The 23,850-nt window shown below is 34.2% G+C and overlaps 1 protein-coding gene across 2 annotated transcripts in view; it reads left to right on the top strand.

The window, feature by feature from the left end:
- The window catches only part of MSR1 (macrophage scavenger receptor 1), an 80,457-nt gene that overhangs the window by 43,227 nt on the left and 13,380 nt on the right, over positions 1 to 23,850 (top strand). Inside the window, exons 8-9 of one of the 2 annotated variants that reach the window (XM_081269176.1) lie at positions 103 to 156; positions 19,814 to 20,002. In XM_081269176.1, the coding sequence (XP_081125302.1) occupies positions 103 to 156; positions 19,814 to 20,002 (243 nt within the window). Of the gene's footprint in view, positions 1 to 102; positions 157 to 2,323; positions 3,812 to 19,813; positions 20,003 to 23,850 lie in introns of those variants that run through there. The other variant, XM_081269177.1, reaches the window with a different exon arrangement.

Raw genomic sequence — 23,850 nt, 5'->3', positions numbered from 1 at the left:
CATTTAAAGCAGCATTGTTGGGGCTGGAGGTGCACTCAGTGAGGGTGTGTGCTTAGTACCAAAAACAATTTCTTTTTTTTTTTTTGTTATTGTTTTTTAAAGGAAATCCTGGACAAAAAGGCCAAAAGGGAGAAAAAGGAAGTGGAAGCACATACAGTAAGTTTATAGTTTCTGTATGCATTTTTGTAATCAATAAGATTGTGATATTTGTGGTCTGAGCTTGAGACAAACGTTGAGAAATTCAGCATTGATCCATGGAGAGTCTGTGGAAGCCAGCCACAGTTTTCTACAAATAAAACATGCTAATTGGAGTAAAACAAATAGATGAGATTATGCAACTCTTTCAATCTCATTACCCATTTGTATTCTGTTTTTGTGATGAGTACTATTTTCTAAAAATTCCACATAGAAAAATTGTTCAATTCTCAAGTCAATTTCTATCCACTGGGGGAAAATCAAGCTTATGAATAGAAACAATTACAGCCTCCTTACCTACTAAAACTGAGCTAACTGAAACCTTATATGTAGGAATTTTTTGACAGCCCAAGAACCCTGACAGATTAATTCTCTGAAGGCTGTGTTGGTCAGGGGCTGAGGAGGGTGTTTTGTTTTGTTTTACTGAAACCTTGAAAAGGCCACATTCCATATTCTAGACTTTAAGACCTTCAACAGAATAGATTTAGCAGCTGGGATCTTTGTCAGTGGAATGCAGGCCTCAGGTTGCCATGTAGAGAATCTATAAAATGGACCTCAAAAATAAGGTCATCTTATTGTTAAATGAAATGTGCATTATTTCTTGTGTGTCTAGGTGAAAGTTTCATTAATACAATGAAAGGGTTATGAAGAGGAACGAGGCTTCTTTACCATTAGGAGTGCATGTAGTGTGTGTGTGTGTGTGTGTGTGTGTGTGTGTGTGTGAGAGAGAGAGAGAGAGAGAGAGAGAGAGAGAGAGAGCAGCTGATGTGAACAGAGTTATAGTCTATTCAGGGGTGCATTTTAGACAGATTATAGCAAATCCTTTGATGTACCAAAATCTTGCAATTTTTAGTTGTAATGCTTGTTTTAAAAAATACAGTACCAGTATATCTCTGCTTTCACAAAAAAATAATTTTTAACCTAATACCATGTATGGATGGCACATTTAGACAATGTAGGGTTATGACTGTGAATATCAGCCAATAGCAGGATCTTTCGAAGTTGAACATTGTGTATCTCTTAAAGTGTTTGGTATTAGCGACCATTATCATTTTTATGATTATATTAAGATAACGGGAGCATTAGTATATTTTTTGTGTTCTCTTTTTTGTGTATTTTTCCTTTAAGATGGTCACTTTTACACAAAATTCTTCTTATTCTCCTTTGTCCTTTTCCTCCATTTAAGTTCAGTTGAGCTCTTCTTGTCAGTCTCTCTTCCCCAGCTTTATGTGTATCTTTATCTTTACCTTTACTTTTTTTTGTCTTTCTTTTCTTTCCCTGAGGCTTTCTCTGAGCTTCTAAACACTCACTCTAGTTGAGTTTAGAAACTAAGGAACTTATTTATTTATTTATTTTGTCTGTAAACTGAACAGTCACACTGTCTACTGTTACCTGGGGTTATCAAATGGTTGGAAGATTTTTTTCAACTATGTTTGGAAATGATGTCAGTTACAGATTTTTCAGGGCTATTTTGGAGTTTATGTGCATACTTTCTTTGACAAAGCCATAGAGGGCTACTTATGTACATATGTGTACATAACCTTCATATTCCTCTCTGTGCCTACCCTAAAGAATATATATAACAAATTCAAAATATTTTGAAAAGGAAGAATCATTTACACATACATCTAATATAATATGCTCTATATTTTTCATGTTTAAGTTGATGTGTCTGTCATCTGTCTTTGTCACTATATACGGCTCTCTTTCCTCTGAACGACCACACATTACTCCAATATTCAGCTGTTCCATAATTATCATAATAGAGTCATTCAGTCCCTAATCTTGAACCCTCAATTTTGTTTGGCTTTAATAAATAATGCTAATATTCAACAACTTCGTACATGATATTGTGAGGACAATTTTTAATATAGGATTTACTCAAAGTAGAATCAATAGTTCAAAGGTTATATGCATATTTTTACAATTTGATTAATTCTAACAAATGGCTTCATAAAGTTGTACCAACTTATGCTGAATAAAAATAACTTGCTCCCCACATAATTAATTAAATGTGGTATATGAAAGGATCATATTGAATTATTTTAATATATATTTGTGTATGTTTCAAACACAATTTAAATGTAATAAAAATAACCATTGATTTCCTCTTTTATGTATATGTCAGGACCAGTACAACTTCCTGATCATATTAGGGGAGGACCCTTTTAAGATCAGGTGGGTTGGGCAGGACATTCTCTGATTCCATCTAATTAAAAGGCCTTTCACCTCTGGACAAGTCATCAACACAACTGACTTCCAAGATACCTTTTGTGACTCCTCCAAATGACCCTGGTTCCTGTGTCAAACCTGGCTTCTACTGGCTTCTTCTCCTGATCCTTGGTGCTGATTGGGTCTCCACACTGCCACATTCATACATTCTCCACTCTCCTACCATCACCCCTATCCCCTTTTCATCCCTTGCCTGACTCTCCCATGCAGTGACTGGTGGGGTGCCCAGGCCCATCCTCAGGTACCAGACCCGCAGCCCTCTGCCGTTCACTCTCTTAGTCATGCTAATCCCTCTTTAATTCATCAGATCCTAAGGAGAATTGATCATATGAGAACTGATTATATGTGGTTCTTTAAGTTAAAAACATTATTCTCAACCAAGGTTAGGGATGGCATAGAAGAAAATCTATTCATTCATTCATTCATTCACTTAACATATGTTCACTATATTCATCCAGAAACAGGATGTAACAACTAGTGAGATAGATATTGTCTCTGGCCTTGCAGAGATAATTGTGCCTGAGAGATTCAGACAAGCCGGCAATTATAACATACCAGAGCTCTATGGGGAAAGAACAGGACTTTATAAGTGTTCCGAGGAGATAAAGATTCCCTAGAATATTAAAAAATAAATTGATTTAGTTTTCTTAGTTTACCTTCCTTTCTGATCTCCAGCTTATAGCATATTATTTTTCAAGTTTTAAAAAAGTAAGGTAATGTGGAGCTTTGGATAATTTATTCAACACATTTGAACCAAAATGTGTTTCCTTAAATTACCTATTTCAAACAAAAACATCTTACACATAATAAAACAATGCTGAAAAAAAATTTATTACAACAAATCTCTCTGTATTTTAAGCTTTAAGTATAGATTCAGGAGAAAGATAAATATTTTAGTAGAAGTAGAGTTATTTTGTGTAAGTGAAGAAGAGAAAGAAATTGAAGAAGTAGGAAAGGCAGACAAAAACGTATTGGAAAAATGTGGGATGATCCCATGTTATTTTTGAGTGCCTCTGTCCTGAGAAATGTGTGACCACATTTTCACAGCTCTCCTTTTCTTCAAGTTTTAACACACAGCCCCAAGGTTTACACCATTAAGGTTCTTGTAGAATTCCATGTAGTATGTCTATGTGTCTCTCTTCATTTCCTTTCCCTGCCCTTGTTAAATGGTCATGTCAACACCTACCTCACAGGGTTGTTGTGAGGACCATATGAGATATCCTGTGTGTGAAGATGCTCTGTAATATCATAAAGTGCTTTAAAATCATAAGATATGGTTCACAGTGGTCTCTCTGAACAGAAACTGCTGTTCCTCTCTGGTATAATGCAGACATTTTAAATCTGCAGTTGTAATAAGAGAGAAAGCAAAATGTAAATGCAAGGAGCTAAATAAATGTCATGGATGAAAAAAAATGCTAGAGAATAAGACAAGATTTTATATTAGAGCAATGCAAGTGTGACCAGATCACAAATCAATGAGTCTGTGTAAAGAGCATTAGTTATAAATAAAAGAAATGACTACACAGAGTGCACACCAGAGGATGGAAGCTGTCAACAGAGATCAGAACAAAATGTCAGGAGAATAAAACAAGTATTCGGACTCTGAAAGACACAGCCTGAGCCCAGGATGCTTCTGTTGAGAACATTATAAGAAGGCAGGAACAAATTAGCGTTTCAATGAAACTGGTTTGTGTCTATTACTGCATGACCCCAGAATCTCCAGGGATGAAAGAAAGGGATGATTAGCCAATTTTTCAGAGTTCTCAGTATCAGCAAACCATCACCATTGAATAGCTAGTTAGTGCAAACATCTAGAGATAAATTGGGCCTCCGTCCATGGTTTAATTTGATGTGATTTCCTATCCCACATTTCACTAGAGGCCAGGTTGAGTGTGGGAGATGTCTCCTGCCACCAGGTCTTGATCCACACTGGCTAGAGAATGACCCTGAAACCAGAGATCCCGGGAGGCAGTTCCAGGGGATTCAATTCACAAGTCATTGGATATCCCAGACTAAATATAGATTTTTGAGAGAAAAAATAGATGCTGTCCAGTCTGAATCCACCCACTTCACCAACTTTATCAATGTACAATGATAAGGAGTCTATACCAAACCCCAAGGTTGGTCTCAATGAATTGTTCAGTATGTTCTCACCCTAAATGAGAAGAACAAGTGTTTCAGTCAAGTGAAAGAATTCCTACCATTCAATTAAGCACTTTGTGAGGCTCTGTCCTACACAGTCACATTATGGAGGTGTGGTTTGTTAGTATCTTTTAATATGTTTTGCTCAGACCCAATGAGACTATAAGAATTTTGAGTATCTTATTCAGAATCTCATACAAAGAGAAGAAAAATTTATTTGTCTTTGGTTTCACTTCAATTGAGGACTCAGTTCAATCTCAAATTTCTCAAAGCACTCAGATCACGAATTTTAATAATGAACACTTAAGGGCACTGGCTGAACACCATGTGCTTTTGATACATCATTCTATCTAAATTTCAGAAGAGTGATCAGGGTAAGTACTATTAAGATCTCCATTTAATGGATTAAAAACTGAGGCCTATTGCTAATAAGTGGAAGAGCAGAAACTCAAGCCAAATCTATCATTCTCCAAAGTCCCTATGACTTTTATTCAACATCTCACACTAGTTTAAAATGTGTGTGTTTGTGTGTGTGTGTGTGCATATACACATGAATAAATAGTACAAATATTTAATAGGGAATCTGTGGAAGGAGGGGAGAGAACAAGATTTGTAATGAGCAGTTGGATTTCCTAGAATAAGCTTTATAATTTGAGGGCTCTGAGAAGATATAAAGTCTTATAGTAGGTCAAATTTAAAAAAAGCATTTTGATTAATCTTTATTTGTTTATGTTTCCACCTTTGTAACCGCTCTAGACATTGCCTGCAGTCTCTCTCCCAAGAATATTACTCAGAAGCATAGACTCATAGAATGCTCACAGGGCGTCCATTATCACTAATGAGAGTTACTTATGTGTACCTGGGGAAGAGCTACCTGTTAATATTCCATCTTGATTTCAGTAACTGGCTCAATTTTAACATTTCTCAGTATCATTTGGCTGCTTTGATCTCTCTCTTCTTTTATTGTGTTTCTTTTTTTAACTCCACAGTGTTCTTTCCTTAGTCGCACTAGTTATGAGCTAGCAGAGCAGAATATACCTGAAGGTAATGATGACTCTAGGTAAATTAGATAAATGCTACTAATTCTTGATGGTTATGTGGTGCTTAAAGCTTGCTGGGATTGCACAAATTGTTGCTAAAGACATACAGCATTTCAGTAACACAATAGGTATGTTCTTTAATAGCATAAATATCCAATATGTCTTTAAATTTAAATGGATATTTAAATCAGTAATAGATCATGCAGTTAGCACTTGTCCTATTTAGTTCCTACCCCAAATAACTCTTGCAGCCTGACTCACCAGAGTCAATTGGAAGGGGAAAAAAATCAATACAGACCCATCCAGGTCTTTCACACCAGCAAATTTGAAATTCATCCAGTATGTGCAGGAATGCAGATGGAGAAGAAACATCTGGCACCCTGCTTCCCAGCCCTCCACAATCTCTGAGGACCAAAAAGCTTTCTTGCCCCTCTCCAAAGATCTTCAAAGATCCTATTCTGCTGCAAGAAATTTAGCTTTACGTGAACTAACACAAGTTCATTTACTTTGTTCAAATTAAAGCACCTCTGAGGATAGGTTCACAATCTATTATTTGGTCCCTTAACCTGCCATCTCCAGAAATGTGCTGCTCTCATAATGTGAATCTCAAGACCAAATTCCCTAGAACAACATAGATTGCTTGCACATGAAGTGTCCAGGAAATTCTTCCCATTACGACTTAACCAACAGACTCTTGATTTTTCCCCGGTGCTACTGTTATTCTCTTTTTTTTACGGCCCTGAAATCCTCACATAATGCTTGATCCACTTCAAAGTCAAACACCTGAATCCCAGGTAAGTTAGAAAAGCTATTTACAAGATTCTAATGTGAATTCTTCAGCAAATGACCCTACTTCCTAATAATGTTTTGTATAAATCTGAATTTTCACTTCCCAGAAATGCTGACCGATAAAGCTGAATATAAACATCCGTTTGTATGCACAACATTTTCACAAAAACTCCACATGGCATTCAGCATAATACCTCTGCCACCTGCAAAATGATTAGCTATCCTATCATGAAATATCCTCCATCCAGAACTCTTTCCTGTTATATTCTTAAATCTCATAATCAGTACATCAACTATACCCAAGGATATAATTTCTGGGCACCAAAAGAAGACATAACATATTAATCATGGAGAGTAACCAGTTGAATAAATTATTATTAATGTATTCAGGTATTATTGAGGTAGTTAAGGTTCTTAATAAGTACTTCTGTAATTTTTAAATAGGACCTTCCTTCCTTCCTTCCTTCCTTCCTTCCTTCCTTCCTTCCTTCCTTCCTTCCTTCCTTCCTTTTCCGTCATTAAGTTACACCCATAGCTCTTAAATTAGAATTTTAAGTACTCATTTTTTTAAAAAACAAGATGTTTGTTGTGCTGAAATCACATCCTAGTTAGTATATTTGGTGCTTTAATTACCATCTGTGAATTAAAGAAAATGTTTATATTTTCAACTTTATGCCACCAAGGTTCTCTATTGATCCTCTTTCTTATAAATATTCCAAAATGCAAAACATAAGTGAAAAGGGGGAAAGGAAATTTGTGTGAGTCTGGTTGTAATACCAAAACAGAACACCAAAAGTTGGTAGCTTAAATAACAAATTTATTTTCTCATGGATCTGGAGACTGGAAGTCCAGGACCCAGCTGCTGGCAGAGCTGTTCCCCACAAGGCATCTCTGCATGGCTTGCAGATGGCTGCCTTCTCACTGGGACCACATTTGGTGCTGTGAGTGCTGTACTTGTGTTTTTTCTCTGCTACAACACAGATCCTACTGAATTTGAGCACCTTCCTGATGAATTCATATGATCTTACTTGCCTCTGTGAAATCCCTACTTCTAAATACACATTGAGAGGCAAGATATCAACATGTAGATTTGACAAGGACACAATTTAGTCCATTAGAAGAAGGTATCAAAATTGATCTTGTGTCTTGGACAGTTTCCTGTCTAAATTTTCTCAGCATAGGGCTGAGATAATGTTTTGAAAAATGTTTCCAAGAAAATTTAGTTTTCTCTGCTTTTCTATCAATTTGTTCTTAAGAGAGTTTAAATTATACCATAAACAAATTCAAGGCATTCTGGTACATTTCATAGTTCTGAGAATAAGTTCACTTTTATTTGTTTCTGAACAATATTATGTTTTCTCAGTTCACTGACATTCTTCTACATTATGGCATTTCATGAAATAAAAGTAAACAATATCCAATGTTGAAGCTATTAATGAAAAATAGAATGACCTTGGAAATCATTTATATTTTCCCCAAAATGATCACCACCAATGTATTTGTAAGAATAGATAAGTGGAAAATAATGAAAACATGGTCAATCAAGAAATAAAATGTGTTGGTTCATATGAATATTCCAAAATGCAAAACATAAATGAAAAGGGGGAAAGGAAATTGTGTTAGTCTACTTGTAATACCAAAACAGAACACAATAAAAAAGAAAGAAAGAAAGACAGAAAGAAAGAAAGAAAGAAAGAAAGAAAGAAAGAAAGAAAGAAAGAAAGAATTAACTCTTTCAGAAAGAAAGAATTAACCTTTTCATAAGATGGGTTTTGCTTCAAGAATGGAAGGATCCAAGAGTTCAAATTAGATCATTTGGACTGAACCTCTGAAACTGTGCACTCTCTCTTTCTCTCTCTCTCTTACTTTTGTTTATTTTTCTTTAAAGAATGGTCTTGCTGTGTTTCTCAGGATGAACTAAAATTCCTGGGCTCAAACAATATTCTTGCCTCCTCCATTTCCTGAATAGCTGGGGTTAGAAGCATATACTTCTGCTTCCACTTTTCTCCCTTACTCTTCATGTGTCACATTCATTGTCAGATAGGCTTTTGCTGAGCTGTCTTATCTTTACATTTAGCTGTGCCTGAGAAAAAGTGCCACCTTCTTCTTCTTCTTCTTTTTTTTTTGTCTCCGCTTGGATTTTTGAGCTTTCTCCTTGATTAACTCCTGTATCTGGAGAGGGTCTATATTTATTGCCCAACAGGTGGAGAAAATACTAAATAGGTGGTAAAACAGGATAGTCCCTTCAGAATCCCAGAGTGCAGGGTCCAAGATACAGAAAAAGTGGACCAAGCTCACTGTGTTGTTCAATAATATTTAGAAATATTATTGCTGCTTGTTTATTAGAAAGCAATGCACTAGTTCAGTTATTCCATAATGTGAAAGATTTAAAATTAAGTAACCATACCAATTCTGGTACATATTGATATAGAAGTTGTTTCTAGTTTATGTAGGATATCAGAATATCCTCTGAGGATTTTATCATACAGAGATGACTGAACTCGTCATGCAGATTCAAATTTCAGTGGGTTTGTGTAATAGACAGTGGTAAGTGCTTTATAAAAGTTCTTTTTGGACTCTGAATTGCAAAGCAGTAAAGAAACTTTTATAATAATGATACTTTTGTGCTACCATCACCTATTTCTAATTATTTGTCCAGACATAAGAGTTTTCATAAATAATAGTGTCATGATTTGGATATGAGATATTCCCCCCAAAGCTCCTGTGTTAATACAGGAATATTCAGAGGTGAAATAATTAGATTGTAAGAGCTGTATCCTAATCTGTCCATCTTAGTTTGAATGGACTAACTGGGTGGTAACCAGGTCGGCCATGTCCAGAGGTAGTGGATCACTAGAGGTGTGTCTTGGAAGGGTTCATCTTCTCTGCATCCTCTTCCTCTGTCTATTTGCTTTCTGGTCACCATGAGCAGAGCATCACTTCTCTGCCATGTTCTCTGCCATGATGTTCTAATTCATTCTGGGCCCAGAGCACTGGCAACAGCCAACCACGGACTGAACCTCTGAAACTGTGCTCAAGTAACTTTTCCTCCTTTAAGTTGCTTTTGTTAGGTGTTTTTGTCACAGTGACAAAAAGCTGACTAACATAACTAGCATTTATAATATCCTTCTGTGCCAGGCGCTCTGCAAATCACTTCATATACTACCTCTCCTTTACTTAATCTCTCACAAGAAATCTGTAAGTCTGCTATTTCTCCTATAAGGAGTTAGGGCTATTAGTAATCTATGAAAATCACATAACTAATATATGTGTCATAGGTCTCAAGTTTTAATCTCCGTTTATCTGATTCTAAATTTTATCACTTAAGAAAAATACTTCAGTATATCTTTTCTCTCTAACCTCTTCACAATAAATTTATCATTTCTCACATAATAAATTTACGTGAGAATCATATAATATTATACACAAGATTATGAATTATCATAATGCATTGATTGATTCTCACGAGAATCCTATAAGGTCATAACAAAAAACATCATAAGGAATGCAGAAATTAAGATGCAAACAGGCAGAACACCTGGGTCTAGAGCCAGGTCTCCTGGCTTCTAGCCCAGAGAAGAATCCTGTTTTAAGAATCTGTCCTTGGGCTGGGGATGTGGCTCAAGTGGTAGCGCGCTCGCCTGGCATGCGTGCGGCCCGGGTTCGATCCTCAGCACCACATACAAACAAAGATGTTGTGTCCGCCGAGAACTAAAAAATAAATATTAAAAATTCTCTCTCTCTCTCTCTCTCACTCTCTCTAAAAAAAAAAAAAAAAAAAGAATCTGTCCTTACCCTGATGAGTGAGAACTGAAGTCCTCTTGAAATAAATAAAGCCTTTACTACTTTGATCTAAGAGCCCACATATTGATGTCCACCATTTGCTAAACATATTTCTCTGTTCTTTTCTGTTACAATATATGCCAATATTTTTTTCTTAATTCTAATGAGTTTCTACCATAATTACCCTACAGTGATCCAGCAAATGAAAGCAACTGTTTCTTGGAAGAGGAAAGAGCTTCTTTTTAGAATTTTTGAAGCTTCGTGTAATATATCCCTACCCATTTCTGGGCACAGCTGTTGACATGAATTATAGTCACTCCTGCCAGGTTTACACAGAATAAAGACCATATGCAGTATTGTCTTCTACCAATTCCATGAAATCAATCTGTACATACAAGAGGCATATTGTCTTTCAATTATTTAGATGCAAAGTCAATGTCCAAACACTCAGTTTTTTGGAAAGGTATTTTTCCACCATAAAACATTAGAAAATCCTACCCTAGCTTTCAGATCTGCCAATAATTAGAATAACTAAACTTTAAAGGGCCAAATTTGGGACATTTTACTTCACAGTACCCAGATATCACATCCCTAAGTTTTTAACTTTATAGGCTCCTAAGATTACTTTCAGAATAAATTGTATTCATAATAGTATTACTATTTTTATATAGTACTTTGCAGTTTATAGTACAAATTTTTCATATATTGTTATATTAGAAACCTCAAACCTAGGAGATAGGTGTTATTGTATTTATTTTATAAATGAGCAAATCAGGGCTCAAGGGGGTTAAATTCCTTAACCAATGTCTCAAGCCCTTAGAAGAAGGGTTATAAGGACTTTCATGTTATCTGATACATAGATTTTCAGAAATCAGAAAGCATGGCAACATAATTTATGCTGTTTTATGCTGAGAGCCTTCTAAATATTAAATTTCATATCTTAATAGATGATTTGACTATTTTTGTGTTCCAGGATTTTAACTGAAGAGCAAAACTTTAAACAGTCCACAAATGGATAGTTTATACTATAGTTTATACTATTCCCCTTTATAAAGTTTTTAAAGTTCTCTTTCTGAGTAATTCTAGAAATTAAGAATCACTTAGAAATGAAACATTAAGTAATAAAAAGATTGCTCTAAAATGGCAGCAAACATACCAATAAATGAACACTACCCTTCAAAAGATAAACAATATACTTCTGGAAATAAAATTGTTTTTGTAATTGACAATTTCAAACACAAAGTTCTTCTCTCATCTTAAATATTTGCCATTTTTAGAAAGATCATTCTAACTTTTATCTATTGATTTAATTAAAAATTGACAAATTAAAAGGAATTGACAAATTAATTATAGGAAATGACAGTCTTCTTTCACATTTTTATGTATTGTTGTAATTTTCTCTTATCATTTAGACTTCCACAATATCATCTGAGTTTAGTGCAATTTTATCTTGAGTTCTCAATCAATGAGTTGAGTGCAATTTTATCTTGAGTTCTCAATCTTTATTTTAGTTGTTCAGCAGTTGAATTGTGTGTGTACAGAGAGCCTTCTTCACTGCTTGGTTTCAGGCTTCTGACTTCCAAGACTGTGAGAGAACAACTTTCCTTCAAGCTAGGGTTTGTGATCATTGACTATGGCAGCCCTGTGAAACTAATGTATGTAGGCATCTTTGGCCAGAAACTTCTCTCCACACCAACTCATTCCAGCAATGAGCACCACATCTCTGCCTTTATTTGAAGAAGTGCCTTAGCTTCACTTGGGAATCTAACAGAATTTAACCAAGATGTGGGCATAATGGGAAAGCATATGCAGAAGCATCTACAACTTCAAGTTGAATCTTAACTGCACTTGAAATTCCCCAGCTAGTGGGTACACCAATCTTTTCTCACTGATCATTCACCTCAGTCTCTCCTCAGCAATCATAATAACTTTATAGACTTTATCTCCACTGAAATTTTCTCCTTATAGTTTTCTTCTCTTTACTTTGAGATCTCCAAAATTCTTGTATCCCTTGACTTTTGAACTAAGATACAAAATATGTTGCATTATTTTTCTGGAGAAAACTAATGTTATCTAGGTGTGCATTCCATAGCTAAATACCTCACTAAGGTAATTATCTTAAATAATCATTTTCTGTTCTGGAAGAATTTTGCTATATTGTGAAGATTTCAGGTCAAACTGCAATCATATATATATGATTTCTGTATTACATTTGGAATTCAAATATAACAACTACTATTGTAATAATTTTTACCTTAAAATAGAATTCCAATAAGTGCTACAAAAGAAAGAAACATGACCCTGGGGTGAGCAATATAACAATAATGTTATACAAGCTTCTGAATTTACAATGAAATTACATCGTTATAAGTGCACCATAAGTAGAAAACATCATAAGTTAAAAATGCATTTAATACACCTAAACAACCAAGCACGACCTACCAACACAGGCCAATAGAGGTCTCAATAGTCCTTGTAGTGATGGGGCTCATTGAGAGCTGCAGTTTGCTACGACTGCCAGCACCTTAAGAGGGTATAGGATGGTGTTTCTCTGGCCATGAAAGGACCAAAATTCAAAGTTCAAGATTCATTTATACTGAAAATGCATTGCTTTTGCACATTTGTAAAGCTAAAACACCATAAAGTTAAACCATTACAGGTTGGGGACCATCTATAATTGAACTACTCCTCAAAATAATTTTTTAACTTTGGTTTTTTACTTCTACTCAATAGCAGTGGTGGTCACATGTGAAGAAGACCCCAGAGGTCACATCCTCCCTGACTTCTGTGTGCAGATTACAGTTTTGTCTATCATATTAATATTGTAGATTCATAATATCTTAAGGAAAGACATATAAAAAAACTCTTTGATAATGTGTTTAGGGCCCAGGTATGACACCATTAACATTGCTGTGAATTTGTTGTTTGATTCTGTAAGTAAAATATATTTCAAATGTAAAGATAATGTAAAATGTAAAGAAGAAAAAATATTTATAGCAAATAGCTAATAAATAGTTATGTATAAAACAACTTGATTTTTAAGATGTTGACAATTACTCTTTGACTATACATATTTTTTATTTTGGGGGTTACCAGGTATTGAACTCAGGGGCAACCACTGAGCCACATCCCCAGCCCTATTTTGTATTTTATTTAGAGACAGTGTCTTACTGAGTTGCTTAGCATCTCACTTTTGATGAGGCTGGCATTGAACTCGTGATCTTCTTGTATCAGCCTCCCTAGCTGCTGGGATTACAGGCATGCACCACTGTGCTGGGCCACATACTGGATTTTATAAAAATATATTAAGAATACCATCGAGTTCCCCTAAGCCTACCTCCCTTTATTTTCAGAGTGAGCTTTTATCTTGGCGTTTACATGCTTTGTTTTACTTACACTTTTATGAATTTACTACATGTGTGTATACATAAACAATACATGGTATTATGAGTTACTTTACATAAATAACAAAATACTGTTTCTCTCCTTCTGAGCTTTGTTTCTTTCCCCTCAATTTTGTGAATTTCAGCATTATGAAATCATCAATGCTTCCTAACAGTAAAGACATTAGCAAATATTTAGCCTACTAATTATTTTTATTAAATTGGTCATAATTTTAAAAAATAATGTAATTAAGAAAATAGAGAAAAGATATGTATTCAATTTCTGCACCACATGCAATAATACTGTTCATATGCTTGAGAATTTCCTTTTAGTCTTATTATGTAGCAATTTTTTTACATAATTATAATTAATTTTTTATTGCAAATTAAAATTTTTCTAACTTTCCCTTTCATTGGCGCATTATAATTACACATAATGAGAATAATCAAAATTTTAATCTTAATATAATCACCTAAGATGCTCATTTTAACAATTATGCTTAATTCCTCTAAAACTATCCATTAAACCCAGGCATGGAGTTGTTTGCCTATAATTATAGATACTTAGGAGGCTGAGGTAGAAATATCTTCAGTTTATGGCCAACATCATCAATTTATCCAGACCCTGTCTCAAAATTAAGAAAAAGAGGGCTGGGAGTATACCTCTTTATTTATATAATTAATTATAGAATATTAATTATACTCCTCTATTCTGAAATATTTAATACATTTATGTTTTATCTCCAGCTTTAAAAAAATAAAATTTATAAAAAAATAATTACTGAAATTGTTAACTTTTATTATATTTGGAGTTCTCCCTCAAATTAGACTACAAAGCTATTTCTTCTTTTGTTTACCTAGCTCTGTTACCTGTTTTTCTTTTGATGTCTTATAGTAATAGAAATATGAATTAACTATCTGTGTAATAACTTCTTTATATACTTTTTTATTTTATATATGAACTTTAGAAAGTATGAAGAAATTGTTAGTATCTATTCATTCCTCAATAACTAGAAATAATGAGGCAGGAGGATCCTGAGTTCAAAGCCTCAGCATAAGCGGGGCACTAAGCAATTCAGTGAGACCTTGTCTTTAAATAAAATACAAAATAGGGCTGAGGATGTGGCTCAGTGGCTGAGCGGCCCTGAGTTCAATCCCTAGTACCAAAACAAAGCAAAACAAAAAACAAAAAACTAGAAATAAGAATAGTGAGGTTGCCTCTAGAAAGTTAAACTGCAAATGAGCATACAATGAATCAGAGCAGAGATATGTCAAATCTCCTCACCTGACAGAATGTATTAACATATACAAAAAGCAAGCATTGGCTATTCCCAGAGGCAAAAACCTCACTGATATGTCTCATTGTAAATTTATAAATTAGTTAAGCTAATAATTCACTGGTTGTGATTTGACTTTGCACGTAGTTGCCCGTGGGGAAACACTATCCTGGTCATGCAGATTCAAATATTCAAGTTTTTGAGGCAATTACATCACTCATTGTAAACTGAATTGACATTTAGTCCCAATATTCTGTTTAGCATGAGTCTGTCTCTTTACAAGTTAACAAAAATCAGGTTTTTAGAATGTATAAGGCTTCTAATCAGACCCTCCTACCAAGTGCTTTAAGCCTGGCAGGTTCTCAGTAGTTAGCCATGTAGGTTTTGCCTTTCAGACCCATGTCTATATGTCAGTTACATCAATCTTTCCTTCCAGTTTACTCTGTTTCTACACATATGAACTGTATTTCCTCTAGATATTTGAAAAACACTAAATTTTGTTTCTTCTATTCTTTCATCTTTAAGTACTTGCCAATATAATCCACTCAGGTAATGTAGTCCACAAACTCATACTAAGAGGAGCTTACCATCCCTCATGCACACATACTATAACTTTTCATTAAGTGACCACTAAGTGACAACCTACACACTGTTGGGTGCTAAAGAGATAACCATAAAGATCTTAAGTCCATTGGGGAAAATAGACAAGGTCTTGATGCTTTTGTACAAACCAGTAGTGCTATAGGAACCCCAAAATGATACTTTACCATACCTGGGATGGAGGGTGGAGAAATGAGAGGGGAAGTAGGGAAAGAAGAAAAATGTATTTCAGGGACCAAAGCCTCAGAAATCAAGGAGAGTTAAGCTGGGCGCCTTGGCACATGCCTGTACTCCCAGTGGCTAGAGACTGAGGCAGGAATATTGCAAGTTTTGAGGCCAGCCTCAGCAACTTAGCAAGGCCCTTATCAACTTAGTGAGACCCTGTATCAAAAAAATAAAGAAATAAATCAGAGTAAGACTTATATAGAAAATGAGAGTAGTTACATAACTGGCATACAAAGCCTAAGAATGTAGAGGTGGAGAACTTTTCAAAGGGTTTGACTGGAGAGGTGAGCAGAGATCAGTCATGACCTCATTTATCCCAGGAGTCAATTGTTAGGAGTATCCCTACTTAAATCCTCTTTCATTCTTGTTTATTGTCTTGGTAACTATACCAGGATGCACTCAGATGTCTCTGTAGACCAGATAGCAAATATATATTTTAAATTCTATATGGTCTCTATCACAACTATTCACCTCTGCTCTGGTAACCTGAAAACAGCCATAGACAATATATAAGCCTATAAGTGTGGTTGTATTCCAATAAAACTTAATGTGCAAAACAAAAATCAGGTTGGAATTGGCTAGTGGACCACAGTTACTACTGGTCCAGAAGAGTCCCTCCATAAGGTAAAATTCGTGTTTGTAAATATTAAAGCCTAACTAATCTCATATCTAAAACTACATGGCAGATCTTGTCTTTCTGCAGAAGCTCATCATAGTTGAATCATAGCTCCTCTTCAAGAAGAATAACTGCTAAATGGGAAATTAAAAATCTCCTGAATTTGTAATGACAGATATACTCTACAGTTTTAGATACAAAAAGTTATAGCACTAAACATCTAATATTATTAATATTGCACAAATATACCAAGATTATTAAAATATCTTTTACAGAATGGACTTAAGATTTTGTCTGCTTAAAACTCTTCCTTTAACAGGGATGAATCCCCACCCTCACTCCTGGAGAGCCATGTTATTGCAGGTGACCGTAAATATTTGACCCAAGCTATTTAGTCCAAATGTGGGCATCTTTCCCAAACAGTGCCCTAGAGAGCATGCCTGGATCATTAGAAGTGCCACTAAGAAAGACACCACATAACACAAACTAAGGGTTGTTAGCAAAGTTCCACTATGCAAACTGGAGAGCAAAGATACACAGCTTGCAAGAAAAGATTAGATTGGAGCAACCTACAGATAGAAACCTGGATAACAGCTGGGTAGTTCTGAGCAGATTTGTCTTGGCTCATCAGTTCCAGATACCTAACTGTGATCTATATCTCAGTTCCACAAGATATCACATTTTCCTTAATTCTATGTTATCCTTTTCATTTTTGTTATTTGGTTTCTGTTTAGATTTTTTCACCAATTAAAATGTTATAATTAATACAGAAAATTATTCAGCAGGCACATATTCAATGCTTTTCTGTGTTTATCTGACTTGAATCTGGAAAAGTCTATATTAATAAAGTTAAAAAGAGAATTAGGACAGCCATCATATATACATATATACAAATACGTGTGTGTGTGTGTGTGTGTGTGTGTGTGTGTGTGTGTGTGAAAAAATCTGTTTGACTAAATATATTAGCTTGATGCCAAGGAAGTATAGATATCATATAATGATGAGTTAGTTAAATCAGAAAAAAAAATCTGATCTGCAACCTAACAGAATAAAATGCTGTGACTAAGATTATATGAAATGCTGTGATTAAGACTGATGACAAAACAAACTTTTCTCCATCAAAACAGAGTAGCACAATGGTATGGGATGTCAATTCTCCACTGAGTCTTGACTTGCCTCAGTCCTCTTTATTAGTTCAGAGATAACTAAGGATTAGCAAAGAATGATCACCTGTCAATAGTTGATTTATAATTGAAAAATATTTCAGGTGACAGATAGGCATAAACATATTTGATCATTTTGGCCCTAAAGAATTTGATTGAAGGACTTCCTCCCTCTTAGAATCCTGTGAGCATAGATAGGATTTGAGAAAGCAGCAGTCGTTCTCTTTGCAATAAATGAAACTAAATTATTTTATAATTATTTTATAAGCATTGGTAGCTATTTCTGATATAACATGCATCCTCTCTTAAATATATAAAAGTATGTAATGTGATCTTCTGGTTAGGGTTTCTCAAAGTGTCATATCTGGACCAACAGCATCGGCATCACCTGAAAACTTGTTAAAAGTAATAATTATCAGGCCCCATTCAAGACCACTATATCAGAAATTCTGGTTGTGGGGCCAGCAATTTATGATTCTGTTACATATTAATGTTTGAGAACAACTGTTTCAGGACAAGCAAGACTCATTAATGATATTTTTTGAGAAGTAAAAAGCAAAGAATGCACCCTGAGAATGCCTACATACACTAGTTTGGGCAATGAGACAGCCAAGTTCACATAATGTTTGAATATTCCTGCTTTTCATAGCATGTATGATAAATACATTAGGCTTGGATATATTCTACTCACATAAAAATAAGCATTTGGACATGACACAAGTTAATAAAAGTTGGTTCTAATTTTGAAAATCTTTACACAATTCATTCTTAGATTATTCTTTCTCATTTTCGTAGGCAATTATAGTGAATGATTGGGTCACCCAGGTATTTTACTCAGTAATTGAAAGTTTAAATAACTTAATTACAAATTATTTCTATTTCGAAAATATTTTTAACTTATGCTTATTGAGTAAGGAATGACTTATGCACTTTGGCATGATTATATTAATTCAGTATTTAGCATGGAATTACATTTGGAAGAATCAAGAAAATAATTATAATAATATATATAGCAGGTCACCTTTTTATATTTTTGAGTGGCTCAGTTAGTTTTGTTATGGGATATGTTCAATTTTTCTTACATGTCATTGACTTACTGGTTCAACTAAATTTCTTAAATTGGGGGGAAAATGTTACTGAATTCAATTAATTGACCTCTGAAAACTATACCCTAACTCCATTTTCACATTAGACAGATATTTTTGTTATGATAATTACTTCTTGATCTTTTTATAATATAGTGTTCCTCAGGCTTATATTTAAAAGAGATAAATAGAACTGTATTTATTCATTGACTTTTTATGATTATTAAGAATATTAATAATTGTATATAGTATTAATTACATTTTAAAAAAATATCTTCCTTTAAATTTCATCGTATTCTTCACAGATGAATTTTTAAACAAATACTCACTGGAATAGCATACATAGGTTACTTTAAAAAACTTCATTACTCAAGATAAATCATTTTATATTAATTGTATACTTTTATTTATCTGCCCCTAGGTTGAAAAATGTATATATTTGTTTTTTAAAGTAGGAAAGAAACATTTGAAATTCATGTGAATCTCTCTGTAGAATGATCAAATTTTTCAAAACATCATACATATGATAACTTTCATTGGTTAGATATTACAAAACAAAATTACTCTTATAATTATGAACACAGTTTATTTCTTTGTAAAGCTTAGTGCTCTAGTCATTTTTCAGAATACCCACGAACTTTCTGATTATATCATTAACTTTTATCCAAATGCATGCAAGAGGACACACATACATACACATATACAGCACCAATGTTTGGGGGGAAAAAATCCAGAAACCTAATAAGAAGGAATGCCCCTGCCATTTCTAAATGAATGTTGTTGCTAGTTGTACCTTGTTTCTCTTAGCAAAAGATAGGAAATTTTCTATGTTTTTGTTTCTGGTATTATAAAATAATCTGCTCCTTGACATCCTGTACCACTGAAAATCTCTGGATTGTGTGTTCAAGATTGTGTGTTAAAAATGTGTCAGGAAAATACTGAATCGTTTTGTTATACATTTTTAAATAGTATGAAAAATTTTTTAAACTTTAAGAAACGTGTAACTATTGATTTTAAGCTCATGGAAACATAATCATTGAAGTGTTCTCATACATAGAACATAAAAATGTTAGAATGGATTTTGCTCATCTCTTACCAATGTGATGCTTGCAGTTAAACTCTTGAGCAATAGGTGGTGCTAGAAAGTTTAATATTTATTCCCATAGTGGAACTTATTGAAAAAAAAAAAAGCATGCTAAAACACTTTTTTGAAAAGAAAAATGCATTAGGAAACAAAGTGCACATAATTAATCCTATTGTTTTTTTATTTATTTACTTCACAGCTCAGTCCAAGACAGTTCGGCTGGTGGGCGGTAGTGGGCCTCATGAGGGCAGGGTGGAGATCTTCCACAATGGTCAGTGGGGCACAGTTTGTGATGATCGATGGGAATTACGTGCTGGACAAGTCATCTGCCGGAGTTTGGGATACCAAGGCGTTCAAAGCGTGCACAGGGGAGCTCATTTTGGACAAGGTAATTGAAATACAATCTTGTTTAAATAAAACATGAAATGTAAACATTCTTTAATGATGTGGGACCAAATGGGAAAGGAGCCATAGGATGGGAGAAAAGAATTCCATGTAGGATTTTTAATGGTCAATCCTAGAAAACATAAATAAAAAGAAAGGGATGTTACAAATATATTTCATATTTAAACTAAAGAAACCCAAATATTTAAATTTCATTTAGACTCAATTGGTTAGTGAAGAATATTGACATAGAGGGAAATATTGTTATTGATAAGGCAGATAAAGAAGAGTAGAGCATAATGAATTACTGACAAGGCATGGAACATCCTGGGTGACACCTGGGGGGGGGCATCTATCTGGGAAATATATATGCTTACTAATATTCTGTCTTCCATGTGACTGAAAAGCACCAGCCTTAGGTGTACCTCCCATGAAGTCTCATAGAAATGAGACATACTATTCACCCCTGATTGACTACTGTATTCACCCAGGACAGTGAAAAACCATGGGAGAGAAGTAATTGCATAGACTTTCTGTCCCTACTGTTTCTGGCCTGTGCTCCTTAAGAGAAAGATGAGAAACCTGGTTTTGAGGTTAATAAAACATTAAATAATTCTTTGGCTGCATACACATTGGTGTATTTCACCTAGATGACTCAGTATACTGCTCTATGCATGTATTAGCAGGATGCAAAATGTTTTAACGTATGTCCATGAAACTTTTACTGTCATTTTTTCCAAATTGGCATATTATGCTAAGCTTTATGTATAAATAAACATACACAGATGCTGCAATTCTAAATGACATAGATAATTGGAAAAGATAGCCCCACACCCAAGCATTTTAATAAGTATTTCCCACTTCAATCTGATACTTTGTCTCAAATGGATGTTGACAAAAAATAAGATGTAACCTTCTTAGTTTCCTAAGTGTTATTATTCTAGATAGATGTAGGCAATCTGGCAAAATGGGAAGGAAAGTGTATGTAAAATTATAAAGACAAAATAGGAGCATTTCCAGATAACCTTATCTATAGTGATAAAATAGGAGAGCATGTCAAATCATTATATCAGAGGACTTGAATAAGATGAAATAGCCTTTCTAAATGCATAAAGATATTAAATGACATTATGCTACAATTTAGTGAGTAATGAGTATATGCCAGGCATTGCACTAAATGTCTAAATAATATTGATAATAGGTCATAGCTGCCTCCTTTATTCCTTTATGTAAATGAATCCTCATATCAAATGTAAGAGACAGATTTAAGCAGGGATTTGAGGTTCTGAGGCCTTCACAGACCAGGAGGATATTTTAATTTCATGAAGAGACTAGACAGATAATACAGAGTGGTAATGTGCAGTGTTTATGTATCCAGATTCAGCCCCTAGCTATAAGATTTTCACTTGTGCCTTAGAGGTTTGAATGTAAAAAAAATGGAAAATATATTTAATTTTCTACTACCTGATAGATGTTGTAAGTTTCCAAATTTTCTATCCACACTCTTTCAGAACTTGTTTCTCAGGCTCCAAAGTATATTCCTAAATCTTTTTTGCACCTGTAAAATTTACCTACCCCAAAGAAATGTTTTCAAGGTCAATTTTTTTTTTGGGGGGGGGGGAATAAAAAAATAAAATATCCCCCAACCCTTGGCCACTAGAGGACCAAATGATGCAGCCAATCTCCTAACCAAGTCTGAACTGCCAGTCTGCATTTCTACAAATATTTTATGGAGTGAAAATTCATTTCTATAATAACTAAGGTGTACACAACGAAAGGCTCTTTATTTTAAATACATAATTATATAAAACATTTCCATTGAATGTTAGCATCTATGAAGCAGACACCTGCAGTACTAACATAGGACACACAGTTCCCTTCAGGGTCTTATTCACCTGTCAGAATAAATTCTCCGGTTTAAGAAAATACAAAGTGTTGATGGTTTGGCTTCTTAGAATGTAACACTGTGGCAAAATGAAATACAGAATTTACCAGTTGTTCAGATAATTTAATCAGTATTGATAAGCTTAATCTGAAAAAGAAAAATATCCTAAAATGTCTTTAATCAAGATGAGTTCTTTGGTAGCTTTCATTGTCCAGAGAGTTAGCAACTCTGCATTTAGCTTTGTTTCTATAAGAAACCCAGTAGTACAGTTTATTAATCTCTTGTGTCTTCAGGTAAACTTTTTATCTATTACAGAGAAAACCAAATTGAGAACAACAATAGTAATATATGTAATTTAATTCATGGGGAACTAATAACCTTTGGCAAAACACGATGTATGGTACTCTAGCTTTATTTCTTCTCTGAGCATGAAGACTTGTTTCTTTGCTTTCCCCTTGGAGTTCCAAAGGTTATTGTTTAGATTGCATTAACTTTAATGTCTAAGCTCACAAATGAAATATGCTTTTTTCCTCAAAGCTTTTTATTTATTCCTGCTTATACCTCTAGCAATTTTTGGTCTAAAGCACTGGTAAGAAAGTTTGGAAGTAAGTATCCTGAAATACTGGGAATTAATATTTCCTATTTCAATAAGGAATGAAAAAATAGGGTTTAGTCTCATGTTAAATTGTTTACTTGGTACTATCAGGATGTTGGTTTTCCTTTTGTATTTTTTGAGCACCTATTAAAGCAAATTGGAAAAACTAGGAGCTTTGTTAGAGAATATGAGAGAGGTGAAACCTTAGCTCTGCTACTCATGCCACAGAATTCCAGTTTCCTTTCTTTAAAAAAAAATATCAATCTGGCAGATTTACTTTGCATCTTAAGTGTACTAGCATATGGAAAGTAATCACCACAAAACCCCATAGTATTGTTTAATACTAATAGAGATCACAGCTAATATGCTGTATAATTATAAATTCATTTACTATTCTTTTTGAAAGAAGAGTCAGGTTAGTATTATATGGTATAGAGACATTGATAATGTTCCAAGAGTCAGAAATGTAAATGTGATTTTCCATCGCACAAAGGTGTGAGAGGTGCTCTCATCATCTCCCTATTTCTATTGGTCCAGCTCTTGTTTCAGCTTTCTGTTTGCAGTTCAATACCAAACAACTAAAGAATGATTAAGAGAATTTTAAATAATAAAGCAAGACGAACTGGGAAAAAGACATAATAGAACCAAGGTTATTTGTTCTGAAGGGGAAAAAGTGTTTGAAAAGTAAATTTTATGATCTGCTTCGTTGGATATTATATTTTAAGAGTCAGGCTTACATTATAAGCTGCTTTGGGATTAGACATGCTGAACAACCTTTTTATGTAAAACTATTTAGACTCCCCCTTGTCTTTTTACTCCTCTACTTTAAATTTACAGTTTTACCCACAAGAGTGGAAAAAAAAAAGCAGTTTTGAAGGCAGAATAGAGACAGAAGAGGAAACTTAGAAATATGAGTGAATATGTAGAGGAATAAAAGAGAAACATGCATGAGAGTTCTAATTATTATTCTCTTAAGAAAATAAGAAAAATAAGATTAATATTATATTGTACATAATTACCAAAATTAAAACAAAAAGAGAAAAATTTAAATTTATCCCTTTCGTGTAATTCCTCCATTACAGAAAGAATATCATTTTCTGGACACAGGCTCCCTGACCCCCCTCCATTTTTTTTCTGGTTTTAAAATAGCAAACCTGGCTTACAAGTGATAATCCTTGTTAGCTTTAAGAACAATTAGTTTTGCAGCTGCAAGCAAAATGATTTATTGGAATAAAGCTTAAAACATGCTCCTTTAAATAGGTTCTTTCATTTGGATGCACCTTTTGCATGAAGTAGAATGTTCTTTCTATTTCCTGAGTAGACAAAACCAGTTAAATTAAGGAAGTACTAAGAGCCATCTGGTATTTATCAT

This window comes from Spermophilus citellus, assembly GCF_964194105.1.
Source record: "Spermophilus citellus genome assembly, chromosome: 16".
NCBI lineage: Eukaryota > Metazoa > Chordata > Mammalia > Rodentia > Sciuridae > Spermophilus > Spermophilus citellus.
This window is presented reverse-complemented; position numbering and strand designations above follow the sequence as displayed.